Consider the following 25,190-nt stretch of genomic DNA (forward strand, 5'->3'; position numbering starts at 1 on the left):
AATTTTCTTTATTATTATTATTATTATTATTTTATATTGCAGTTAACACTCGAAAGTTTGGACTTGAAGGAGGACTGAAAATTTATTTGAAATACAGAGAATTTGAATTAACGACAGTCTTTTCAGTGCTCTCGATGTTGAATGAGCTAAAGCATCGGGTCGAACAAGAGCCAGCAGTTTGAATTAAATGAGTTTGTATTAGTGAGAGTCTGCTGTATTAGTATTATTATTGGCAAGAGTGCCCAACCATTGTGTGGGCTACCTGTACATCGATTAAGCCGAATCATTTCATGCAAGGTTGGCTGCTTGGTTCTCATTACCCCGGCAGCTACCTGCATTCAAGCATGAAATGGGGTGCACGACCTTGAGGTGCTAATTGGTGTGCCGAAGTGTGACTCTTTCGGCTTCCATAGCCTCTTCAGGTGTTGGTCGGAGAGAGCAAAGGAACCCTGCCCTGTGTTGCTGGTTTTCCTTACTCTGCTACAGCACACAGCTCTCGGATAGTAGAGTGCTGCGGGCTTTTAAATTGCCGATGTGAGGTTAGCGGCAACATACTTAACAATTATAGCGTGTAACTACTGCATGCTATTTCACGGCATCTAAATTAGTTAGTAGCTATAAATATGTGGTTATGGGGCTTCATGAATGCAGCACTGCCATCTTTTGTTGAAAGCGGGTGAGTCCTTTAATCCTGTTGCACATCTAAATGGCTTTGAATTGATTGTGTGAATGTCCGTATGTGGAACTAGTGTTGGCTTCTGAACCCTGCGTGGAGCTAGAACTGCTATAACCTCCGTCATGATATCTAGCAAGCGTGTTTAGCTAAATGTGAGTGCAAAATCTGAAGCTGTTGACTGCTCTTTTTTCCACAGTACCTCATCAAAGTGAATGAGATCAAGACCAAGAAAGGGGTGGAACTCCTCCAGCATCTGGTTGAGTTTTACCACGCTCAAAACAAGTAAGCTCCGCCTAAAGGCTCCTATCTTCACACTTTGGCAAGACAGCCATAACTGCTAGTATGATGTGCAATTGGCCTTTTTTCGCAGCTTCTTTCAGGACGGACTGAAGACAATAGGCCACTTCAACAACTACATCATTGAACTATCGAGCAAACTGCAGAGGGTCAGGCAAAAGCAGGACGAAGAGAGGAAGAAACTCATCGAGCTTAGGAACACGTTAAGGAGCTCACCCTCCCTGGACATCAAAGACGTAGGCCTTTCTTTTTTTGTTCCTTGCTGATTCTTTATTTAGCGGAATTGTGACGGTGTCATTCCACAAATTGAGCCATTGCTCAACTGTTGTTGCAATTATATGTTGCTGTTGTACTGTTAGCTTTGTTCTTAGCTGGTATGTTAGAAAATTTAGTACATTTTCATCCCAGCTACAAAACTGAGCATCTTTATGTAACTACAATGCAGCGTGGTTTTTGCCGTGAGTACTGAAGCAAAACCTTCACACCACCAGTGTACTCCGTCAAAATAGTAAAGGTCAATACAGGATTCAAAGCACCATGGCTAAAATAGCTTTTTGTCCTAACATCAGTGCATGATCCCAATTTTTTTGCCTCTGTGAAACTAAGGTAATCTCGATAATTTCGCTTTGAAGTGTGAAGCAGGTTTTTCACAAAATGGCGTTGTGATGTACGAAGTTTCTGGTGCCAGTAATTTTCCTGGGTGTGGAGATGTACACAAGCAGGAAGCCATGCCAAAAAATGTAAAGGACCATCCATGAATCTTTCGTCAGCTCCTATGTGATTTGCTCCCTAAGCTCTTGAAATGGTTCCACTGTTGCCTTTCCTTTTTCCCAGCATGTGGCTTGTGAAGAACCTGTTGATATGCGCTGAAGAATGCCATTCACAAGCCACGGGATATGTTGCAATAACATATTGGCATTTCCTTATCTCAGTGTTATAGCAAGGTTACAGATCCAATTCCTTTGTTTCTGTTATCTTAGTTTCACTATCTGTAGAGGCAGGCTCATGTGTCCTCCTGATGATGCCAGTGGCTAATTACCGTTTCCTGTGAAATGTTTTAAATAACTTTTTTTATTAAATTTGCGTTTGTGAGCACTTTTGTTTTTGGCCGGACGGGGTGGTATGAATTCTGTTTTCAGGAAGTGGCATGCACACATGGGAAAACCCCGGTGCAGTTGTTATTGCACTGTGAGCTTGAGGACAGTGACAAGAAAAATGGGCTAGGGCTTATACGTAACCGTACTGAATGGCATATTGCACTGATTCTGTCTCGCAGCTTGTGCACTGTGAATTGGAAACAGTTGCCATGAAACAACGACTTCCACAAACAGGATTTTCTCATGCTCTTGCGGGCAAACCACACAGGTCAGGAACCTGTTGCCCCATACTGATAGCCTCCACTCTGCTGTCAGCAAGTTGCGAGATGGGGTATAGAAGACGGGACAAACTTGCCGGCATCATGCTCAGAACAGAACCTTTATCCCAAAAATATGCGAACATAAATATGCGAGCGAGGGAGTTGTTTATTGCTGAGAAATTTGAAGTTGAAAATGGAGTTTCTCTTGTCACTCGATTCAAGCTTGTGACATCGATGATGACACTGGGAGCACTAGTGGCTTCATGATCACTGACTGGTAGTGAGTAGCAGTGTGTTATAGCCTTAGGGATCTGTCCACAAATTAGTACTTGATGTCATGCAATTTGCTTATGAAAACGGCCTGTGGCAGTGATACCTGTATTTCGTTTTTGGCCATTTCTAGCTCATGAAAACTTCATCTTCATTACCAAGTAGCATCTTTGTCATGAGAACGAAGTTATCAATCAGTTTAGGCGAACTTCAACTTGTCTTCAATGTCCGTTTAAGCAGTGCCTGTGTAGTGGTTATCCAAAAGAAGTTATTATCAAGGTGACATTTGATGTTAGTATATGTGTGAATGTTGGAGAGCATTACTGCAAACATCGCCTGCTTCGTATAGCCGCTCTGTTTGACACACTCAGCGTTTCGGTTATGACACTAACCAGGTTGCTCTTGCTCTCTGGAACAGGTTAGCTCGGTTGGCTACAGCCTTCACCAGCCTCAGGGAAACCAGCATTATGGCTACACAAAAATTGGCTACTTACTTAAAAAATCTGATGGCAAAATGCGCCGTGTCTGGCAGAAGAGGAAGTGCGAAGTCAGGGATGGCTATTTGTATATATCGCACTCTGATGTGAGTAACTCTTCATTCTCCTATTCCTTTTACTTCCCTGAGCCTCTTTGTTTTTATGTTTGTTTGTTTGTTTGTTTTTTACTTACCGGATTGGCACACTGCACTGCCTTTTTCTATTGGCAAACTGCCATTTGTAATGATGCATGGTGATTTCCTACTGGACTAACAGATGTCCAATGTGGTCAAAGCAAGACCTGTTGAGATTGTTGAGCACTGAATGCACACTGATGCTTTAATGTACAAAGATTTTTGTATTTCCCGACACTTAAGATATTTCCTACAATGTAATTAACATTGTAAAATTAATGTATCATTACAACGTTAATGTAAGGTTGGTCAATTTTTGCTGCTGCTGTTTGATCCTATGCATCTCGCCAACTTCTCGCTTGGAGTCGTTTCTGATGCCTTGGTACTGCATAGCTTTGTTGTTGGAAGGAAGAGCTACACGCCTGTTTTGCAGTCTTCAGCTGTTATTTTTATCTGCAGGAAACAAAGTCACCCACAAAGCTGAATCTCCTCACGTGTCAAGTTAAGGTACGCTTGGGAAGTTCCATCACTTTTTCTAACAGATTTTGCTCGGTTGTGCATCTGGTCGCTTCCCATGTGCGCTAAGCCTGCTGCACAATTCTATTTCCGTACTCGGTATCATAATACTAAATATATTTCTCTCTCTCTTTTCCTTGCAGAGCCTGCAAGAAGAGAAGCGGTCTTTTGATTTGATTTCCTGTGAGTAATTATCGGGTTTTTTTTGGGGGGGGGGACAGTGTCGGATGCATGCTGCGCATTCTTTTATGTGTTTATGTATTATGTGTTTTATGTGTTTTTTTATGTGTTTGGCGCATGATAGCCACAGTTGCTTATGCGCCTTAAAACTCCATATAACTAACTAACTTTTCCTGTTTTCTCTGTAGATAACCGAACGTACCACTTTCAAGCCGATGAGGACGCAGAGATGGAGGCGTAAGTGATCTACTTGGGGCATACTTCCTTGGTGTGCTGACACATGCCTTACCAACATATTTTCAGCAAACTGTTCGTAAAGTTATTCCCCATTAATCTTTGCTGCTATAACATTCTTGGCGTCTCATGATAAAAATTGCCTATCATAGAGTCAGCTGTGAAATCGCCGCGCCTCTCATGAGGTACACACACCCCACCGATGTGTTAAACTAAACTAAAATAGAAGTTTTGAAAATAGACATGTAGATGTCAGAAGCGTTTGCATTCAAAGAGCTGCACAAGTGGTTTCTTTATCTGCTCTTGTGTACCAAAATCGGGAGAAAAGGCAATGTAAAGAGGGGGCCTGTACTGTTATTTGAAGAGCATGTTGTTAAAACTGTCCACACAGGTGGAAAGCAGTGCTCGTCAATTGCAAAGAAGGGGCCCTTCGCAAGGCATTCACGGAACCAGGGCAGGCCGGAGGTGGCACAGGAAACCAGAGCCTCCTGGAGTTTCAGCAGTCCATCATACGGCAAGTCCAGCTGTTGCCTGGAAACGACCGGTGCTGTGACTGCAACTCCACAAAAGGTGCAGCGCATCATACTGTTTTGTAGATATGGATTCCGCAGCATGATTTACTACATTATGTTTGCAACTGCTGGCATGAAAAACGCGAGCATGTTTTTTACATGGATGCCATTGGGTGTCACTGTGTGAGTAGCATTGTGATGCAGCAAAAGCAGTAAGAAATACCCATTATCACAACTGGTGTCATGATAAGACAAACTCTGAAAGTAATTTTTCTAGGCATAAATTTTCACATAGCTGCATGTTTTGATGTCAGTAATCAGGACATGACAGATAGCTGACAGTCAATGTTATGGATACTTGGCACCACAAAAAAAAAATGAAAACTTGCAGGTTCTTTGATGATCTGTTGGAAACCTTATTTTTTATTTACTGTCAAGAATGCTGAGAACTTGACAGGGTGAACTCTCAGTTCACGTGTGCAGAAACATTACTTCAGCATCTGGTTCGGTGTTAACCTCTTGAAACTGGCATCACCTTGTGATACAGTGTTAATAATGAGCATTCAATGCCAAACCGCTGGCTTTCGAAGCACCATATGACATTTTTCACATTAAAACATGCATGAAATGCGAGAGAAGTTTATCACAAGCCCCATCTGTTATCAGGTTGTCTGAAAATGATCAAGTTATTAATGCAAGCTGCAATATGTACATGAGACTGCTCAAACAGTGTTGCTTAGAAAGCTAAAATAATTTTAGACACAGCAGCTGTTCCTGCTTTGAGCCCCATCTTTTATCAGGTTACCTGAAAATTTTCACGTTATTAATGTGAGCTGTAGTACTAACATGGGACTGCTCAAACAGCATTGCTTAGAAAGCTAAAATAATTTTAGACACAGCAGCTGTTCCTGCTTTGAGCCTCATCTTTTATGAGGTTATCAGAAAATTATCAAGTTATTAATGTGAGCTGTACTACTAACATGGGACTGCTCAAACAGTGTTGCTTAGAAAGCTGAATTAATTTTAGACACAACAGCTTTTCCTGCTTTGAGCCACATCTTTTATCAGGTTATCTGAAAATTATCAAGTTATTAACGTGAGCTGCTATACATACATGAGACTGCTCAAACAGCGTTGCTTAGAGAGCTAAAATAATTGTAGACACAGCAGCTGTTCCGGCTTTTAGCCCCATCTTTTATCAGGTTATCTGAAAATTATCAGGTTATTATTGCGTAAGCAATACTGCGCCAGGTTTCGAGCCGTCCCGTAGCTCCCGGCAGTGGCCGAGATCAAACAGATGGAGCGCCGTTGCCATAGCAACTGTTCCAGCCGCGCTCCACAGGGCGGCAGGACCGTCGCTGCGCTGCCACCGCGCGTCTAGTCGCGCGCTCTTGACGCATGTGTCGGGATGTGGAGCGAGAGGAAGCGGGAGGGAAACGGGGAATAAATATGCGCGTTCGCCTCGGGCAAAATAGTTGCTGCGTGCTTACACATCTTGCCCGGTTCAACCAGAGCTAAACCTCAGCTAATTTCTAATGTGAGCTGCAATACATACATGAGACTGCTCAAACAGTGTTGCTTATAAAGCTAAAGTGATTTTAGCCACAGCGGCTGTTCCAGCTTTGTATTATTCAGCAGGTCTTGCTTTGGTGAACCACAGAGTTTGTTTTTACGCACTGTAATGTGGGCATAGGTGTCGTGCTGTTGGCACCTGTGTTTACTGTGTGTTTATCTTATAAACAGATCCAACGTGGTTGTCTACGAATTTCGGCATCTTGACCTGCATCGAGTGCTCAGGAGTGCACCGAGAGCTTGGCGTGCACATCTCCAGGATACAGTCCCTCACGCTTGACAACTTAGGAACATCACAACTCTTGGTGAGATAACGTTTCTGGGCTATCCTCACTGATAGCGGTATACCATGGGGCCGCACATATTGAAATCTCCAGCTTATCTTTACATCTCTCTTTTCTACCCTCAGAAGGCTACAGCACTTCAGCGTTATTCACAGTTTGGAGTCCTTTTAAAAGCTAGCAGTAGCTTGGACAGACAGCATCAAGGTCAGCAAGCTTCCACCCTTATTAATGGTATAACTGAGCACCACTGCGAGCAAAAAGTAGAAATGAAAATCCAAGCCCTTTAATGGCTGACCTGTACTGTTCTACCTCATAGCAGCCACTCTGGGCACTGCGGTCATCATCATCAGTTTAAGTTGGGACCTCTCTATTCCATTTCTGCTTGTACCTAATTGTTTGCTGTGCTCCATGGTGTGTTGTGTACCAAACATCACTGTTTCGCTACACAAAGGCGTTTGTAGTATCAGACCCACCTATTTCGTATGCATTAATATCTCGTGTATGAAATGTCTGTGCAGTAAATACTGTCCACTCAGCCTGTGTACTTCATTTTAGCAATGCATGTTCTGTGTGGTTTTGTCTCGCTTTTTCAAATTCTGCTGCAGTAAAACCCCATTGTGTTCAATTCGTAGAGGCTTACCTTTGTACCATTCCTCTGGAGAGCTTCAGTAAAACTTATTGGCTGTGTTATCACCCTGAAAGCTGCAAGAGCCACCTAAGGTGTCCTTTTTCTAACTATTACTGTTATTTGGTTGGACTTAGTCATGCTGATGTTTGTAGCAGTAACCAGGGGTTATGCTTGTTTCAGCTGGCAAGAGTTATGACCAACAACGGATTCAACGAAACGATGGAGGCCACCATGACAGTGTCTAGAAAACCAACCCCTACAAGTCCCATGTGAGTCTTGCCAAGTATATTGCCCACCTACTCGTTTATCTGCATAGCTTATTCATGCATTTTCCCTGCATTTTTGGCTGAATAAGGCTTGTTGTCTCGGTGCTGGCACATAGTGGATTTGTAGGGGCACACCACCATTGCGACCTTTAACGCACTACCACTGTCCTGCCAAATTATAATAATAAATGTGTAAAGCTGGATCTTGAGCAAAACTGGTTGGGATTATTGGATTTTTGTGTGCCAATAAAGCACGCCACAGTGGGAAGCTGTGGACTGATTTCCGACTGCTAGGGACTGTTTAATGGGCATCAGAAGTCCTGTACCAATCTGCATTTTGTACCGATGCCAGTTCTAACGTGACAGCGTTAAGGGCCCCGTGTCGCAGAAAAGCCGGTGTCGTTGGCGGTGCCGTTGGCCATGAGCGAAAAATCCCCTCTTCACTTAGCATGCATGTAACGCCATCAGATGGCACCCACTCCCTCATCCTCCTCCTCGCAATGTACGCCACTGCCCCAACAGATAGCACGCGACGGCAGTGCTTCCCGCTCGTCTCTTTCAAGTGCAGTGGGGCCACGCGGGGATGCAGGAATCATGCGGTGAGTGGCGAACAACGCTGCAAACGTCCAAGGTGCGGAAGCTATGCTAGCGTTCGTGGCATCGGGTTTGTTGAGAGGCCTCCTAGAGACTCCAAGGGATTTGTCCAACGAGCTAGGCGTCGCGCCAAGTGGGCGAGGGCATTCCGCGGACTCCCTGGCAGGCTGCGACACGCTGTTGTGTTCCACTCATAAAGGCGAAGCTTAAGCGTCCTCCAACTTTTTATTTGTTTTTTACATCGCAATGTTTTGGGACACTAAAATGAAAGCATTTAAAAAAGGGAGAGCTTTTAACACTCGGTCACATTTTGCCCGCAGGGAGGAGCGATGTGAATTCATACGGGCCAAGTACGTAGAACGCAAGTTTGCCATGCGAACCTGCTCGGACGAGAATGATCTTCTGCACGACTTGGAGCATGCTGTCACGGCCAGGCACCTCTACCAGCTTCTACAGGCCTTTGCGGAAGGGGCCATTCTCACGGCAGTGCTTCCAAACTACGTAAGCTGCCTCGTTGAGCTCTTCTGTCGTGCGTGCAGTGCATTTGTAGCATGAAACACATTCTTTTTTCCTTGTGGTGTAACGCTGCAAAAACTGTGACATGAAGAAGAAAGCTCTGCAAACTGATGCTAGCAAGAAAGAAAATTCTTGCTACTAGAAAGAAACATATCTGCAAATTGGCTTTAAAACAATAGCTTGCACATTCTCTTTTCTTTTATTAAGCTTCTAGACAGATGGCGGTTTGGGTTGTGTAACCTTAGATTGCCAAGCCTGTTTTGACATGACACTGCAAGCTGAAGCCTTCAAATGTTTGTCTGAGCTTAAATGTTTCAGACTCCCTTCAAAAATGGTTTCTGTTTTAACAACCAGATGACGCCACTAGGCTGAGTTAATCGTTGCATCTGCATTTGCACACGTCGAACTGAATAAGCGAATGTGACAAATGGTGTAACATCCCGCAAGCTTGCGTTTAGAGTACGTAAATGTGCATGCGCTTATGGTACATAGACAGCATTAATACTCTTTTCTGACCATATCTGCGTACACTGTGAGCAGACAACTCACTGACAACGAAGCGCAGAGGAACATGTTTACCGCCCTCTCCAGATTGTCTGATGCGGTCTCTACCTTCCATAGTGCTACAAGGAATTTATCAGATGGAGTATAGGGCATATGTGAGCTCATTATCAAAACTATACACGAAACCTCCTTTTGTCTGGCGCAGTGTGCCTCGTGTAACCTTATGCAGCCTAGTGCAGAAGCATTGTGTAGGAGCATTGCGTAGAAGTGGAATACAATTGAGGCTTGCTGGGACACGTGTCCCTGCATGGTGTCTCGGGGAAGCGCGAGATCTGACCGGCTGCTGTGCTTTTGCAATGTAGAAAAACACGGCAGACACAGCGCTTCACGTGGCAGTTGCCCAAGAAGACGGCACCTCCCTTCACATCGTGGACTTCCTTGTTCAAAACAGGTATGACCCTTATCTGCCCTGACCATTCTGTGAGCAGAATTTGTAGTGCCTATTTGTGCCTTCAGATCCTGAGTTTGCTCCCGGTGATCAGCTCATAAGTGACATCTGGAAGTGCTTCCTAAACAACAGTTATGGTAGGTGCAGTTTAACTTGATGGTATTCATCCAGAATACCTCAAATCATTGTTTACAGCAGGTGATGGAAGTTTCCAGAAACCGAAGTAAGGGAGCATTGGAGCATTTTGCAGCTGCTGTTCACTGGAGTGTTCAGAATAACTGGGAAATTAGCAGAAAGTTGCTCTCACCGAAACCTGGACTTCTTTTTCCTCATTCTTTCTTCTTCCAGTTTGGCGAGAGTACGTTTTTGCCAATTGCTGTGAATTTTTCTCGTCGAACGGGATTCCGTCTAACCCTGGGTTTTGACGAACTCGCCACCGTTGATGCAGTGCGAGTTTTTCTTTGGCAGCATTATTGCTGTTGCTGTAGCTGATTTGTGTGCAAGAAAGCCTCTGTAAAGAGGAGCTGTATCACTCACCCCATATGGTCTTAAGGTAAATTTAAGGTCTTAAAGAAACATCGATGTTATAGCCACCGTGTGGCTGTTGAAACTTATATTGAACAAAAATTCAATTGTAAATTATTTGCCTGACACAGGCGAATTCCACTTGGCAACTCATGTTCACTAATATCCTGTGCATGATTACAAGAAAGATCACGCAGCCAAACGTTTAGCATCTGTGTTACTTTGAAATTTTACACAAGCTACTTCCCGCATGTGCCTCGTGTGAGTTGTGCTACATGATGTCTTCATCCTTCTTTCCCCTTTCGCTGCCTGCAGCCCCAGCCTGGACGTCCAGAACAAGGCGGGCAATACTCCCGTGCACACTGCCGTACTGCACAACCAAACAGAATGCATGAAGCTGCTGCTTCGAAGTGGGGCTTTCGTCGACATCAAGAACGCCGACAACAAGAGCCCACTGGACCTTGCCAAAGAAAGGGGCTACCACACTTGCCTTGAGCTGGTATGTTGTGTGCCCGCTTCAGAGTCAAAGCATGGTGGTTTGAGGAACGACAGAAAATCTTGTGAGGCCAATTGGTCAATTCATTTTGCTTGTCAGAGGTTACTGAACCAAGCTGCATTGCTGATTTTGGTTGCCAGTTAACGTAGCACTCCCAGGGTCCTTGAAGCTCAACTCTGAGGTGGAGCTTTGTATTTTTCTTTGCTGAACGACAAGACCTGGTGGAGTTGTTTTCATGCTATGAATTGAATCATGGCTTTCAGAGACGTGTATCTTTAAGAGAGCAATCATTTAGAAGTCTAGTGCTGTAGCGAAGAGGTGCAATGCAAAGATGCAGTACTTTTCAAAATTGTTATTTGGTGTAATATATTCATAGAATGTACCCATTCTATGGTCAGAAGTAGGTGCACAATCTGCTCTTTGTTTTCATAATGCAGCTGAGTGGAGAAAACACACCAATCTATGCTTATCATTAACCTTCGTTGGTGCTGAAGTGCGTGCGTGCATGCACTTGTGATTATGCGCACGCTTGGGTGGGGTGAGGTTGGGGGTGGAGGGAGTTGTCAGTGTATTCATGGCCCAGCACTATGGGGTAAACAAAATGCAAGTGTTGGTAAATGAACCGTTTATACTGTGTTGTGCTGTCTTGACAGATTGAGCACTCACTTCAGAACAAGAAAACGCTTTTCGAGAATGTCAACATCGACTGGGGTCTAACGCAAGAGGATGGTTCGACGGACTTCAGCGATGATGACTATCCAGAAGATCGCGTGAGTTTTCTGTCCCAACCAATTGTTTGCTATGAGAACAGTTTGTTTAAATGTATGGCATCATGTTAATTCTCACTGATGCACTAGGCTGCACTTTCCAGGAGGAAGAAAAGCATGAAATAGAGGTTTGGGCTATGTAACTGTAGTATGACTAGTGGATGATAAGCAAAGTAATGGTAACTTTAAAACATTGTTTAATCAGTCTGATGGAAGTTGGAGTGATTAATTAGTATTATGTCTTGGGTTTTGTAAACAGTTAAAAGGCCTCACCAATAGTGCGCTAGTCCAGTCACTGTACAGCAAATCCTTGCCGCTTTTATTAACTAGTATGGTTGACTCATATTATCAGGCTGCCCAACATCAAAATACTGATGACTTGAGTAGTAAGTTGCCTGTATCTGTAACTATGTTGGCACGCCAGCTGGAATGTAGATGGTACTTCATGTAATGGAAGTGTCTTGTCCGGTTCCACAGCTCACATCAGACTGGAAAAGATCCCGGCCTTCAAGCGTCATCAGCAACGAGTCGACACGCCCGGAATCTGCAAGCCCACAGCCCTGTCCCAAACCACCGCCTCCACCACCACAGAATCGCAAGCCAGTCAGTGAGTGGCAACTCAGCTATCTGGCAGTTCTTATCACCCATTCCATCTTGGATGTGCCAGTAGCACTGTTGTTGCCATTGGGGTGACACATGCGCTTTTGCTTGGGCTGTTGCTGCAAGCATTCTCATTATCTTGCCGGCTGTGTTTCAGAATCTATTGCAGATATACCTACCATAGAAACGCTTGTAATGGCCGCACCCGTGTATGGGCCGCACCCCGTTTTCCCAAAGGAAATGTTAAAAGAAATAATAAATTCGTGTAAGGGTCACACCCAAACTTTCCATGACCCAGGCGGGAATAGCCTTCTAAATGCACGCACCGCAGCCTCCGCGATCAGCTCCGGCTGCAAGCAACGATGTGCTTGATCGCGGAGGCCACACATGCGCACAGGAGCTTCCAAGTTCTGTCCATCATCACCATCAACTTTTTCCTCCACTGCGACCTCCCGCTATCCACAGCGACATCAGTCCTGCCAGCTCCAGTTTTGTGGTGTGTTAGCGTGTTCGCCGTAGTTGTGGTGGTTGTGGCTTTCGCGTGCTGCTGCCGAGCGTTGCAGTTTTAGTACGATGGGCAAGCACCTTAATTGCTACACAGCTGGGAGTTAGCTCTCGAACACGGCAAGCGTGTGGCGGGCAGGAAATTCGACGTGGTCAAGGAGTGCGTCCGATGATGGTCCAACCAAAAAAATGCATTGAGAAACACAAGCTGCAAAAGGCACGCTTTCCGAGGCAAGCCGTGCAAGTTTCCCGAACTTGGAGAAGAGCTGCTCTGCTATGTGATGGAAGTGCGGAACAACGGCTACGCGTTGACAGCGGACATGCTGCACAACTTCTTTTGGGATGAGCGTGCGCCAGAGCACAGCACCAGCTCAGAGTCGAAATACCCTGCAAGTGACGACTGAATGTAGAATAAATGCCGCTCATTTTTTTCGCACATCGCGTGCATGGGCAACACTCCAAAAATTGGCCCTCGAATTTGGAAAAAAAGTGTGGCCCTTACACGCGTTTATACGCTAGATAGTATCCTCTATGCTTCGATGTTGTATATTCCTAAAAGCTGAGCTTTGTGTGTGGCTCACAGGGTTCACTGGCACAAAGTGCACACACATAAACAAAAGAAAAAGACAAGTTTTTGGAACTCATGACCACAAAGGTATAATGGAGGTTTCCTTGAAATAACTGCACCCAGTGCTCACTTTCCAAAATTCTGTGTTTCACTCTTTATGAAGAGAGTACCCACAACTGTGCTTGTTCCTTTCTGCCTTGGCCAGCGTATTGTGTCTAAACTTTGATATTGTTGTGCAGCTGTGAAACTGCTGTATTTACTCTAATGTAGAGCTACCATGACTGTGACGCGAGGGTTGAGTTTGCGGCCGTGAAAAGAAAAAAAAATGTGCACGAGTGAAATGCAGGAAACAAGGTTGCAATATATGGAAAGGTGGGTGTAGGTTTACGAACAAAAGTGCGCCTCAGAAAATAGCTTTTCTATGGCTTGTCTTCATAAGGAAAGCTGCCTTCGAGCCTTAACACAGTAGGTCAGTTGCTACCACTGTTATCATGAGAAGGCTTCAAGCGGCCCTTCTTTTTCAAGAGAGCTGCGGAAAAGATTATCAGATAAGACGAATACATAGACGAGCACAGGGTCCCACCGCACCGTCATCTCGTCGGCCGAGTGCTTTAGAGGGCCTGTGATAAAACAAAGCTTCTCTTGGTCATTCAACCGCATGGAGAGTCACGCCTCCCAAATGTCGGTGACCATTTTCTGCAACGTTTGAATGAGTTTTCATCTAATGCGGGAAGCTGTCGGAAAATTGTGCAGCAGCAGGTGAGTTTGATGTCAGCAAAAAGTCCAGTCGCCTTAGTCATAAATATTTGCGGCTGGAAGCTTCTGTTGGTCGACAAATGGGCATTCTAACTTAATTTTTTTGTTTCTTTTTTTCATGTCTTGAATTTAGGGTCCAACTTGCGTGATGCATCAACCAGTTTGCATGTAAATATGAAAATAGTGTGCTTTTGTCGGTGCATAATATTCAATTATAAGGGGTGACTTTTCACTTCTGTATTTGGTAAAATAAAATCGTGCGACATTCAAGTTAAATACAATATATATCAAATCGCTTTCTGCTTTCATCGAAGCCAGCACGCCCTTGCTTGCACATTGTGCGGCTGATAGTGATTTATGTTCTCAACTGGATCAAGCAGAGGTTCAAGGCCGATTTTTTTTTAATGTTACAGAGCTGCAAAATAGCACGGCACATAGTCATACAGAAGAGAGTCTCGCTACAGCTAAAATTGTATAGTGTCATTTATTGTGGATGCTGTGAGGATCCTAGTTAGCAACTTAGCTAAGTCACCAAAGCGAGCGTACCTCTACGAGTTGATTGACAGATCTGAATTCTCAGAGTGTCGAAAACGGAGCACAGATACGACACGGTGACGAGGCAGAGCACTGGCTTGCAGTCATGCCATGTCCCTGCCGTCTGAGGCTTGACTGGCCCCATCTGTTGACAGTTCCAGGCCTCAATGCGCATGGCTCCATGAAGAAGCGTGCGGCCCCCCTGCCTCCGCCCTCGGCCAGCGGCCTGCAGTCGTCGTCTAGTCACTCGCGCACCCCGTCAGACCCGTGCTTCTCTCAGAGCACCCTGGGACTGGTGCACAAGCGGAACCCCTCTGTAGACCTGGCCTCCAGCTCCTCGGTCGATTCCTCCTTCGACATCAGCTCCTCCAACCACTCCACTCTCGGATCGAGTGAGTGCCCAGAAAGGGGTTCTTTTTCATGTGGAGGAGTGGAGTATAGCTGGCAGACACTCAGTGCTTCAAATCATCCCTCAGTTCATCAGCGATTCCAAGCCCAAACTAATGAGCAATTTATTGCACTTGCCCGTATGCAGTAATGCATTAATAAAGTTTCATTATGTAAAGCTAAAATTTGCACACTCATAAGGTGATCATGCTCATCAAAGAAAAGCCTACTTTCTCGTCTGACATACACTTTCACCCCGTTTCCATGTGTAAATTTAGTGCATGTCCGACAAAACTTCATTCCGTACTCTGCATTCCTACTTGTGCCTTCTCGGTCATATTTTGTTGTTTCGAGCAAGTACTCTATGGAAGCTATCTCTAGTGGGTGCTCGCCTTTGTGTTTCATGCAGGAATGACATTAATGTGCGCACAAGGATATAGTGTTGTATCATGTCCTCAGAACACATCTTTGACAGGGCTGTCAAATTAGCACAATAACCTTTGTGCACTTGCCTTGCTGATGAATTTCAGCTCTTATGGCCACTAAAGAGTAGTTAGTACAGATACGCTTTTTGTTTTTTCTCGTGTGGTATAGGTTCCTCCCGACAAAACCTGTCCCAGGGATCAGATGTGCTGAAAGGGTAAGTATTTGTTCTTCAGTCCATTTTTTTTACTCCTCAGCAAAAAAAGACGGGTGCTTTGCTATGGCTGTATGTGTGCTATGTGTACTTTTCCATGTGAGATCGGCCAAAAGCTTTTTGTCTTGACTTGCTTCCAGAATGGAGGAGCGGCCTAACTACAGCACCTTGCAGCGGCCCAAGTGTCCTCCACCACCAGCTCCAGGGCCTGGTGGTGAGTAGAGTCATCTCAAATAATACCGTGTTTACTCATGATGAACCCATTTTTTTTTTTTTTTTCTTCAGGAAGGTTGACATAAGTTCAGGGGGAGGGGTCACTATGCGGGGAAAAATCTAAGTCTCGGCTGATTTTTTTTGAGAGAGTCGAAATTTCATATCAAATGTCCACCTGCTTATCTGTCCATTATCATCAACGTCAAAAGCATGCGGCCACCCCTCATGCGTGTCGCGGTGTTTAATATCTCTCGCTTCGAAGCCCCCCCCCACTCGTGCAGTGCCTTCTGGGCCGCGAGCAGCTTACGGTTTGGCATAGAGAAAGGAGAATTGCTGCTTTTGCTTAAAAACCTGGCCCTCACTTCTGGCTTTTAGTTTCAACCTTAGCAACAATATGACGCCTGCAAAGATACAGGGTTGCCACAAAGGCGCCTCATGCCAAATCTGAGAATGAATGGAACCTATATATACCTTGTCACAATGCTGCATGGCATTAAAGAACAGCTTCGCACCAATGGCCTGCATCTTTTATCAGTGGTCACTTCCTTGCTCACACTAAAACTTCTCTGCGGATAGAGGTTGTTTTTTGTTGATCAGTTTGTCTCCCAAGTGGCGATGTGTACTAAAGGAAACTTGCTGAAATGCTACTCTCTCAGTAATGTGCATGCTTGTTTCGCAAAATTACAATGGTTTCATTCCGTGAATGTCTAATAATGACTAATAATGATACTAATAATGACAGGTTCGATAACATGAGTGAGTGCACGAAGCTTCAGCCCTTTCTTCCCTCTTTCATTCATCCATCAGTGGCATCGGCTGCTCTGGCCTGCAACAGTGTCCTCAGGAGTGGGGAGCACGTTGACAGTGGTGGCAGCAGCAGCAGCAGTGGCGGCGGCGGCAGCAATGGCCGCCTCTGCCTGCTGGATCAGATGCCTCAGCCAGCAACGCTGTCCGGGAGCCCCAACACGGCTGCAGAGGTGCCCGTGCCACCACCACGGAAGGTGGGCCACGCCCTTGTTCACCTTTGGTACACTGGACTCTGTCCCCGGCCCTCTGCTGCCAAGGTTCTTGCTTCATCTCTCTCTATCTCCTTCTCTGCCCTCAACCCGCATGCCAGCTTGCCCAGCCATTGCTGCTGGTGCTCCGAGCTCTCTCTCTCTCTCTCTTTGCCTGCCTGATTGCCCTGCCATGCCCATGCTTTGTGTGCGCTCGCTTTGCTGTGTTCAGTCGGCCTGTCTAAAGACGGTTTGGTTCGGCCAGCGCGGCAGGCTGAACGGCACCGTGATCCGGTTCCGGATTGTTTGTCCTCTTGCACCTTCCAGATCTATGAGTGTGCTACAGCTTGTTCTGGCCTATCACTAGTGCAGAAGGCACAAACAAGCGCTCCTGTCCATCGTGTACCACCTTTTTCTTGTCCGTTGTGTTTTACACAGCTCTTATTTACAAGCAATTTCTTATTTGCTCAGTTTAATGTTTGTTGTTTCTGTTTTGATATTAGATTAGCATATGCTTGTGGTTGCATTGTTCCCGCAATCATTTAGTGCAGAGTGCACTCTCATGCTAGTTGTCACTGAGTAAAAGTTTATCGTAAAACCATAGCAACAGAGGAAGCCGCTGCAGTGGCTCAGTGGTTATAGTGCTTGCCCGCTGACCCGAAAGACATTGTGGGTTCGATCCCGGCTGCGGCAGTCGAATTTCGATGGATGCGAAATGCTAGAAACCCATGTACTATGCTATGTCGATGCGCATTAAAGAACCCCAGGTGGTTGATATTATCCGGAGCCCTCCACTACAGCGTCCTTCTTATTCTTCACTTCATCACATCATCACTTTGCATATTCATATCATCACTTTGCGACGTTAAACCCCATAAAGATAAACATAACAATAGACGTGACAGTCCCAACATTTTGGCATAATCACTATAGCTAACTAGGCCTTGGAGACATAGGTGCCTGAGCATTAAGGATAGTGGTCGTCATGTTGTATGTTGCATATCAGAGCAGTTCTTTCTTGCATGTAGCACATATCTTACAGGTGGTGAGGGTGGAATTTGTGTATGTGTATTGTGAAGAAAAGTAGTCCCTACATACAGGCCCTTAAAAAGCTTTAATTGCAGTTTCCTTGTAAAAGTCACACGTCATACAAACTGCAGCATATTGCTCAGCACGTGACTATTCACTATCGACTCTCGTAGGTGTCACCAGAATACCTCTTCCATCAGTTTTCATTGATTCTTAAAACCTGGTGCGATATGCTAAAATCAGTGTGGCCCCTTACTGTGACTTGTTTCTTCACCAAGGTCAGGGTGGAAATCTTTGCAACATGAATGAAAATGGGCCATTTAATCACTGCCATTATGGCAGCTTAACATTGTGTGCTGGTTTCATGTAGAACGGTACACAGGCCACATTTCCGAACCCAAGCCTGGATCGGGCTAATCATGGGCTGGCCTGCTCCGGGCACTGTTTGTGGACAATCGGCTACAGCAAGAAATAGAGTGATAGACAAGCAAGGCAACATCGCTGAGTACTGACTGCCATTTAAATTGAATTTTGTGACAGTGAACATATATACCATGCAAATGGGAAATAAACAAACATCTCTGGCTGTCCGGCCTACATGTCAGTCTCTGAAGTGCAGTGGTATGATGCAGTTAACCGATTCTGAACAAGTGGCATCATGCTCACAGTCATAGAGGCATCTTAAGTTGCCAGGTTGGGTGTTCAGGGCACAAGTTTTCAGTCGGCAGCTTCATCGCCAAATGACTTTCCATTCCTGTCAGTTTCAAGAATAGGCTAACTTATGATCACAATATCTCATCACTTTGATTACTTTTGCTGATGTGGTTTGTATAGATTTTTTGTTGTCAAAAATAAAATTCAGTTAGCAGACAGTGCTTTGTGCTGTCACCTTTTGTATTCTGCTTGATTGTACAGCGTAGGCCATGGTTTAAATGCTTCACTAACTCACCTGAGTGGAAATCAGATTTGGGAAAGGGAAATGTGTGTCCAACATTGTGGCATTGTCTTTTTCTGTGTTTAAATGCTTGCCTTTGTAGAGGATTTTCACTCCACCTTCGAATGCGGTCTCGCCTGTGTGATTCCGCACCACCGTGTTGTTTCCTCTGGTCGTGGCCTGGCCCGACAAATGGCCTGGTGTGGCACATGCAAAGCCGAGGCTTGACCTGAGCCCAGGTTGTCGAAACATGGTTCAACCAGCCTAAGCCAAGGCGCAGGCTTTCAGGCCAGCCCCATCTTATGCACATCATCTCCATCCAGCTTCGTGCACAGAGTACCGTATTTACTCGCAGGATGGTTATGAGTGTGTGATGTGAACTCCAGATCTTGATCCTGCCAAATCACTTCGGGATCTGAAGGTTCTGCTTCCTCCATAGCGTTTCATGTAGATGTTTTATAGCTTTCTGGTTTAAACTGCTATGTTCCTCTTCGTGGTGTAACGTTAAGAGATTGGAAGAGGGCGGAGTGGGTGAGGGAACAAACGCGGTTTAATGATGTCCTAGTTGAAATCAAGGGGAAGAAATGGGCTTAGGCAGGGCATGCAATGCGAAGGCAAGATAACTGCTGGTCCTTAAGGGTAACGGAGTGGATTCCAAGAGAAGGCAAGCGTAGCAGGGGACGGCAGAAAGTTAGGTGGGCGGATGAGATTAAGAAGTTTGTGGGGATACAGTGGCCACAACTGACAAAGGACAGGGTTAATTGGAGAGACATGGGAGAGGCCTTTGCCCTGCAGTGGGTGTAGTCAGGCTGATGATGATGATGATGTTCCTCTTCGATGCTCCAGTGGCTCTGCCAAGTTCACCAAGCAGGATTAGTGTGCCATCTCTGGAGAAGCTCTCATCCGCAAAAGATAAACTTTCTGTGATGTTATCAGATATCAGCAGCATCCTGGTGCGCTGGAGGTGGCATGAAACTGAGGAGAACGCTAAGAAAAGCTAGCGCTTTAAAAAATAAAAGTAAATTTTCAGCCACAAAAGTGGGGTGGTGGATTCATTGTGCAAGTAAATAAGGTATATAGTAGCCTAAAAGGACATTATGGATCATTCCCAAAGTTTTTAACGTGATAAACTAGCAAAGAAATTTCCATAGCATGATCTCAGTCTATACTCCGTAGCTGTAATGATGAATGGAGCCCATAAATAGCCTCCAGATTTTGTGCAAGTGAGCATTGCTGTAATTTCCATTGCAGATTCCCCCCGCAAGGAAACCCACGGATGGTCAGGGTGATCAGCAAGTAAGTGAAAATTTGTAGTGTGGTAGCTTCATTGACATACGCATGCTTATAGGCCGTTTTTCAAGACTGATAATCAGAGATAGGACGGCGTGAGGTTGTGTGCCTTGGGACTGCAGCAGTACTTTGGGCTGATGTTACTGTTTTATCATCGCTGTTTCACGCCGCAAACGTTGTGCACAATTGGCTCTGCAGCTGCAACTTAACACATGGGTCGGCAAACTCTTGATCTTGAGAAACGCGACCGGCTTTCAAGGAGTTCTAAGAAACCTCCTCATCCTTAGAGGTGAGCAGTCAATTAGTCAGCACAGGTTGCTCATGAACCATTGTTCATAAAAGGGTTTATACTGCAAAAGACTTCTCTTAGTAGAAAGTGATGAATTGCATCACTTTCTACTGCCATGCCGGGATGCAATTGGAACCCACCCGAATGTCTCCCCTCTCTTCTTGATCGCTCCAAACGCAGTGCAACAGTGAGCGGGTGGCCCCAAAGTCGAGGCGTCGCTGTCGGGCGTTGTACGACTGCTGTGCCGACCAGCAGGACGAGCTGTCTTTCAGCGAAGGTGAAATCATCGTCATCATCAGCGAGATCACCGAGGATGACCAGTGGATGGAAGGAATGATTGAGGGCGAACCGCAGCGCAGGGGTGTCTTCCCAACCAGCTTTGTTCACATGCTGTCCGATTAGCGGATGGCTCCCGAGTGAGATTAGTCCCACCACTTTTCTCTCTCTCCGTTTTTTTTTTTTTTTCTGTCGCTTCCCCCCCGGAGCACGCGCTACCTGTGCTTGCATCTACTGTTTTACAATTAGTCAGATTCTTTTTTTCTTGACTTGAATTTTGAGCAGGTTCAGCAGCTGGTACTGAATCCTCCTGTGCTTAGCTGAGCTGCTGAAGACCTTGACCTCATGCCAAGAGCGTGCACTTAGTCCCAGCGGCTCTTCAATTGCCAAAGGGCAGTTTGGACACATGGACGCAGAGCTGCTTTCTAGTGAAATTCACCGTGTCCTCACAGTGGACCGACTTGGGTTCCAAACGTATTTATTTAATATGACTTGAGAAGAATAGTTATGTAATAATCAATTAATTTTGTTAATTTTTAAGCTTGACCATGCCTTAGTGGTCTTCTTATATACAACTTTCTCAAACCTAATCTCTGTTTGCGGTGATTTGCAGTTGTATATGCTTACAATGAGTCGGCTGCTAGGTGCCACCGATTTTCGTCATAGCTGATTGCGAAATTCTCGAGTTTCCTCATGCAGTCAGGTTTGCAATACCATGTGACCCACTGCTTTTTTTCTCGGGCTTTCAGCTAAAAAAAATTGTGCCCCTTTACGTCAAGGTAGGTGATAGGACTATAGTTCTCTCAGAGTCCAGCCACTAAACGAGCAGTTATTTTATCCAGTCGAGTAACTTGAGGGGGTGCACAGAATGAGCACAGGTGTGATTCTGCCTGCTGTGACATGGGGGCAAGGCTCTTCAGCTCTCGGCCGAAATGACAGCAGTGTGGAAAAAACTCTCACCGTGTTCATAGCGTGTTGCACCGTTGTACGAACTGCGCACTTCTTTTACTCTGTGATTTAGTTGCACCACGAGTAACGCCTCTGCCTTTTTCCATGAAAAGCCAAACAAACATGCCCATTTTATTATAGCGTGTCTTCCATATGCGTAGTGGAGCATAGCATTCGCTGTGTATGTAGATGTTCGATCAAAGCCGTACGTGAACGGGCACTTGTGACCACTTTTCCGTGGCTGAACTTACGAGCATGCGAAAGTCTTCGCATTATTCTTCCACATTCTGTATTTTTTGTCACAGTACAGTCATGCTGTGAGAGGTAGAATTATTTCAATTTTAACAGTGCTATAAGAGTGAGATGTAGTTTGCATTGTTTTGCTAATTTTTTTAGATTGATCCCATATAGTGATTGCCGTAATTCATATTGAAAGCTTTGATGCTGCATTTCTGTTCAGTGCGTATATTTTTTTGCTATTAGAGGCATTGCAACCATGGCAATGGATCTTTGATCTGATTGAGAGTATAATAGTTTTGTATAACGGAAAATTTGAATTTCTGATTGTTATGTTTATTAATTTCTTTTTGATGTATTTGAGCGTTCACATGTTGAACATTTGAACGTAGCTGGCAATTGATTACTAAAGCCTGCAGTGTTGATCACTCCTTGTCTACTTTTGAGAATGAGTTCAATAGTGTGTAAGAACCACTTTTTGAAGGACAGGTCACCGTTAAAAGCTATGCCTTCACCTTGCAGGCAAGTCATTTCAACTGATATACACAGACTTAAAATGTGTACTTTTGAAAGCAGTATTGATGCTTTGACTTACTAATATTGGAACTGCATTAAGGCAGACATACAATTTCGTGACACATGTATATTTGATGCACGAGCACCGTGCTAGACAATAAATGTCTTGTGCCAACGAAACATGAAAGCAGTGGCAAAGAACAAGGCGTGTTGTACATAGTGTCATTGTGAAAGATTATCAGATAACATCTTATCATAGCAGTACTACAATTATAAACAAACTGCTCAAGGATGTGATGGTTAGTCAAGTTATTGTACAGGGTGTTTCCAGCAAACTAAGTGTTGTGACAACTTTATGGCTTTTTTTCCCCCCCTTTGTCTGTTGCATTGTACTTCCAGCTCTGTTGCCTTCTTCAGCTTACTTGCGGAGCATTCACCATGTTTCACGCTCCCTGCAGCAGGGACTAGCTGTGTGCACAGAGAAGTGAATGTTGTCCTCAGCCGACAGGATGTGCAGGAAGCATCCCTCAATACCTGAGACACTGCGTGTTCACTTTGCATTGCTGGCTGGCAGATTATTCTGGATCACCTGAATTAAAATGGATAATAGCTGTGCACTTCCACGCTGAGCAGGGAGGTAAACAGTTTTATTCCAGCTTAGAGAAAGCAACAACACTAGTAAAGGAGATAACTTCGCTTGTTTGCTTTGCCTAGGGTTCTGCAGAAATTTTGATCTCTGCAATGCTGGCTGGCACTTCCCACTGTTGTTGCTGTTACAATCTTGAAAACATTGGAAGAATAACATTTTTTTTCGTTTTCTTTCTGTTTTACTTTACTTTTCCGGCGCAGTCATTTGAGCCGCTTGCTTTCTGTCATAAATGTATAACAATTCCCTGTACATTGCAAGCTGATCATGTTTGTCGGCGAGATTTCGCTCAAGAGACTCCTTGTTCTCAAAAGGCACTTTCATGTCCATATTTTTACCAGTAGAGATTGGGAACATTTTCATTCCTGACCCTGCTATCCTTTCAAAATTGGTTCATGAGAAGGTAGAAGGAAAAAAGCAGTTAGACAACTCTGTGTGAGCCTCCTTTGCAGGCTGTGTACCAAAATAGATTGCAAGTTGTTGGAAGATGTACCTTACATAATGAAGCGCAGTTAGCATATGTGTTTGTTCCATTGCCCTGTTCAAGCAGAGCAGAAAATGTGCGATCATCAGAGCTTTCCAGCAAAAAGAGAAAGATGAAGTATGGCGATTGTGATCAGTGTAGCTTTTTTTTTTTTCCTCCTTTGTGTTAGTGCATACGTCCTTGTTTTGCACTCTATGTTTCAAATGAAAAGTATAATCTCTGTTAGCTCACCATTTCCTCTGCACAGATGAGCTCTGCCGAGCTGTTGGATCATTTAACCAAGTTTTCCTCGTAGTGTCCTCGATCCCAGCGAGAGTATCCTACCCTTCTCTTTGACTGTAGTGCGAGTGATATAACTTGTTAAAAAAAACTGTGATGCAAGTACAAGTACGAAACATTCTAGTCTGAACAAAGAAAGATGAAATAAGTATGCGAATGTGTTGTTTTACCCCCTTCCTGCACAGTCACCATACATATATATTATACAACGCTACTGCCAAACCGATTTTATATATGCAGAATTTGTGAGGACCTTGTACATAGAAGAAACCTTGTGTTGCCTCTCCACGAGAAAGCATTTACCACGTCTGAAGATTTGCACTTTTTCACTGCAAGGTGTTTGTAGACTAACATGTTTCACATCACTTTTGTGTTTGTTTTTTTGTCCGAAAAAAAAGATCAGCAGCTGTGTGCGACACTTACCCACATCTACTATTCCCCACTGCTTCAGGGAATTGTTGCTGTTGCGTTAAGCCACAGTTAAATGTATGCCTTTCTGAGTCCCGTGCGTGTGCATGTGTCTAGATCCACTTGTGCCCCACACATCTGGTTCTCAATATGTGACCAGCCATGTGGAGACACCCTTGCTTTTTTTCCCGCCCGTGTCCCTGGTAGTGTGAGCATGCTGTTTAAGCTACGTTGTGTATTTGTGAATTTACAATAAACCGGGAATCAGCAGTATGCCCATTTGCCTTTTCCATTGCAACAATCTTCTGTCACTTGCTACACAACGCATGGCAGCGACAAGACTGACAATTTGCACCAACTGCAATGAGCAAGAACCATGAAGATGCACACAGGACGCCTCGTGAAAGTAATGTAAAACAGGCTGTTCATAAATCCAGAAATCAAAAAATATTTTTTCCCTGCTCGTGTTCTGCGCCAAGACTAACCTAAGGCAAAACATAGCATATTAATAAGCATTTTCCATCCTCATTCTTGACTTAGTATATCTATGTTTTTAAATAGAGTAACGATTAGTTTGCATAAGAGTTGGAATTTTCTAACCTCAAGAGATCTATGCATATCTCTCAATATCAAAAGGACCATACAGAACTGTACAGTGCACAAAAAGACTAGCAGTCACCATTTCTGTGCAGTGGAAACCCCCCTGCACTTCACTGCCAATCAATACACACACTTGTGTCTGCAAGAGCTCAGATTACGCTAGCAGAGAAGGCATAAAAGCTTATCTCAGCCTTGTCTGGTGATCCCAAATGGTGTCAGGCTAGACACAGGATAAGTAACCGATAAGTAAGAGGAGTACTGAAACATTACATGTCATCAAGGGCTATCTTCATTTCCCAAAATTTTTGACTTGGCAAGTTAGACTCGGGTTCAGGTCTTCCTCTTTTGTGGTGGTGGAGATGGGGGTCCGTTTGGGCGCGACACGTTGCAGGAGGGAGATGAAACGTAGACAAACTTCTTTGCGGAAATGTACAAGCTGGGTTTATTTACAACTATTTACACTTATAACCATCGACCAGGGTGGTCGCTAGCATTCCCCAGTCAAAAAAAAACCATTGGAACCAATTGGACATTCCAATTGGAACTAAATGGACATTCCCATTGCTTCCAATTGGACTTCCCAATTGGAACCAATTGGTTCCAGTTGTGTTTTTAGCCCCCGACCAATTGGATCCAACTGGACTAGCCAATTGGACTCATTAGGCCAGGCAGTTATTTCACCCAGAAAATATTCACAAAATATGTTACGTTCATTGAGAAAGGTAGCTAAATGTTTGAATAATATGCTCTAGGATCTTGGATAAATATTTCTACAACTTAACACATTGTAATGTGCAAAAACAAAAAC

General features: G+C 44.5%; 1 protein-coding gene across 4 annotated transcripts in view; it reads left to right on the forward strand.

The window, feature by feature from the left end:
- The window catches only part of Asap (ArfGAP domain of ASAP), a 30,246-nt gene extending 6,191 nt beyond the window's left edge, over positions 1–24,055 (forward strand). For 3 of the 4 annotated variants that reach the window (XM_089570439.1, XM_089570440.1, XM_089570442.1), the window contains 20 exons: positions 873–958; positions 1,047–1,209; positions 3,019–3,183; positions 3,670–3,717; positions 3,870–3,909; positions 4,095–4,143; positions 4,532–4,710; positions 6,396–6,529; positions 7,317–7,405; positions 8,317–8,497; positions 9,379–9,467; positions 10,305–10,488; positions 11,139–11,255; positions 11,730–11,859; positions 14,370–14,606; positions 15,196–15,241; positions 15,379–15,452; positions 16,259–16,515; positions 19,661–19,705; positions 20,169–24,055. In XM_089570439.1, coding sequence (XP_089426565.1) covers positions 873–958; positions 1,047–1,209; positions 3,019–3,183; positions 3,670–3,717; positions 3,870–3,909; positions 4,095–4,143; positions 4,532–4,710; positions 6,396–6,529; positions 7,317–7,405; positions 8,317–8,497; positions 9,379–9,467; positions 10,305–10,488; positions 11,139–11,255; positions 11,730–11,859; positions 14,370–14,606; positions 15,196–15,241; positions 15,379–15,452; positions 16,259–16,515; positions 19,661–19,705; positions 20,169–20,390 — 2,535 coding nt within the window. In that variant the 3' untranslated portion in view covers positions 20,391–24,055. The remainder of the gene's footprint in view (positions 1–872; positions 959–1,046; positions 1,210–3,018; positions 3,184–3,669; positions 3,718–3,869; positions 3,910–4,094; positions 4,144–4,531; positions 4,711–6,395; positions 6,530–7,316; positions 7,406–8,316; positions 8,498–9,378; positions 9,468–10,304; positions 10,489–11,138; positions 11,256–11,729; positions 11,860–14,369; positions 14,607–15,195; positions 15,242–15,378; positions 15,453–16,258; positions 16,516–19,660; positions 19,706–20,168) is intronic. The other variant, XM_089570441.1, reaches the window with a different exon arrangement.
- The last annotated feature ends 1,135 nt before the right edge of the window (positions 24,056–25,190 follow it).

This window comes from Amblyomma mixtum, chromosome 2 (assembly GCF_055824585.1).
Source record: "Amblyomma mixtum isolate Tamu chromosome 2, ASM5582458v1, whole genome shotgun sequence".
Classification (NCBI taxonomy): domain Eukaryota; kingdom Metazoa; phylum Arthropoda; class Arachnida; order Ixodida; family Ixodidae; genus Amblyomma; species Amblyomma mixtum.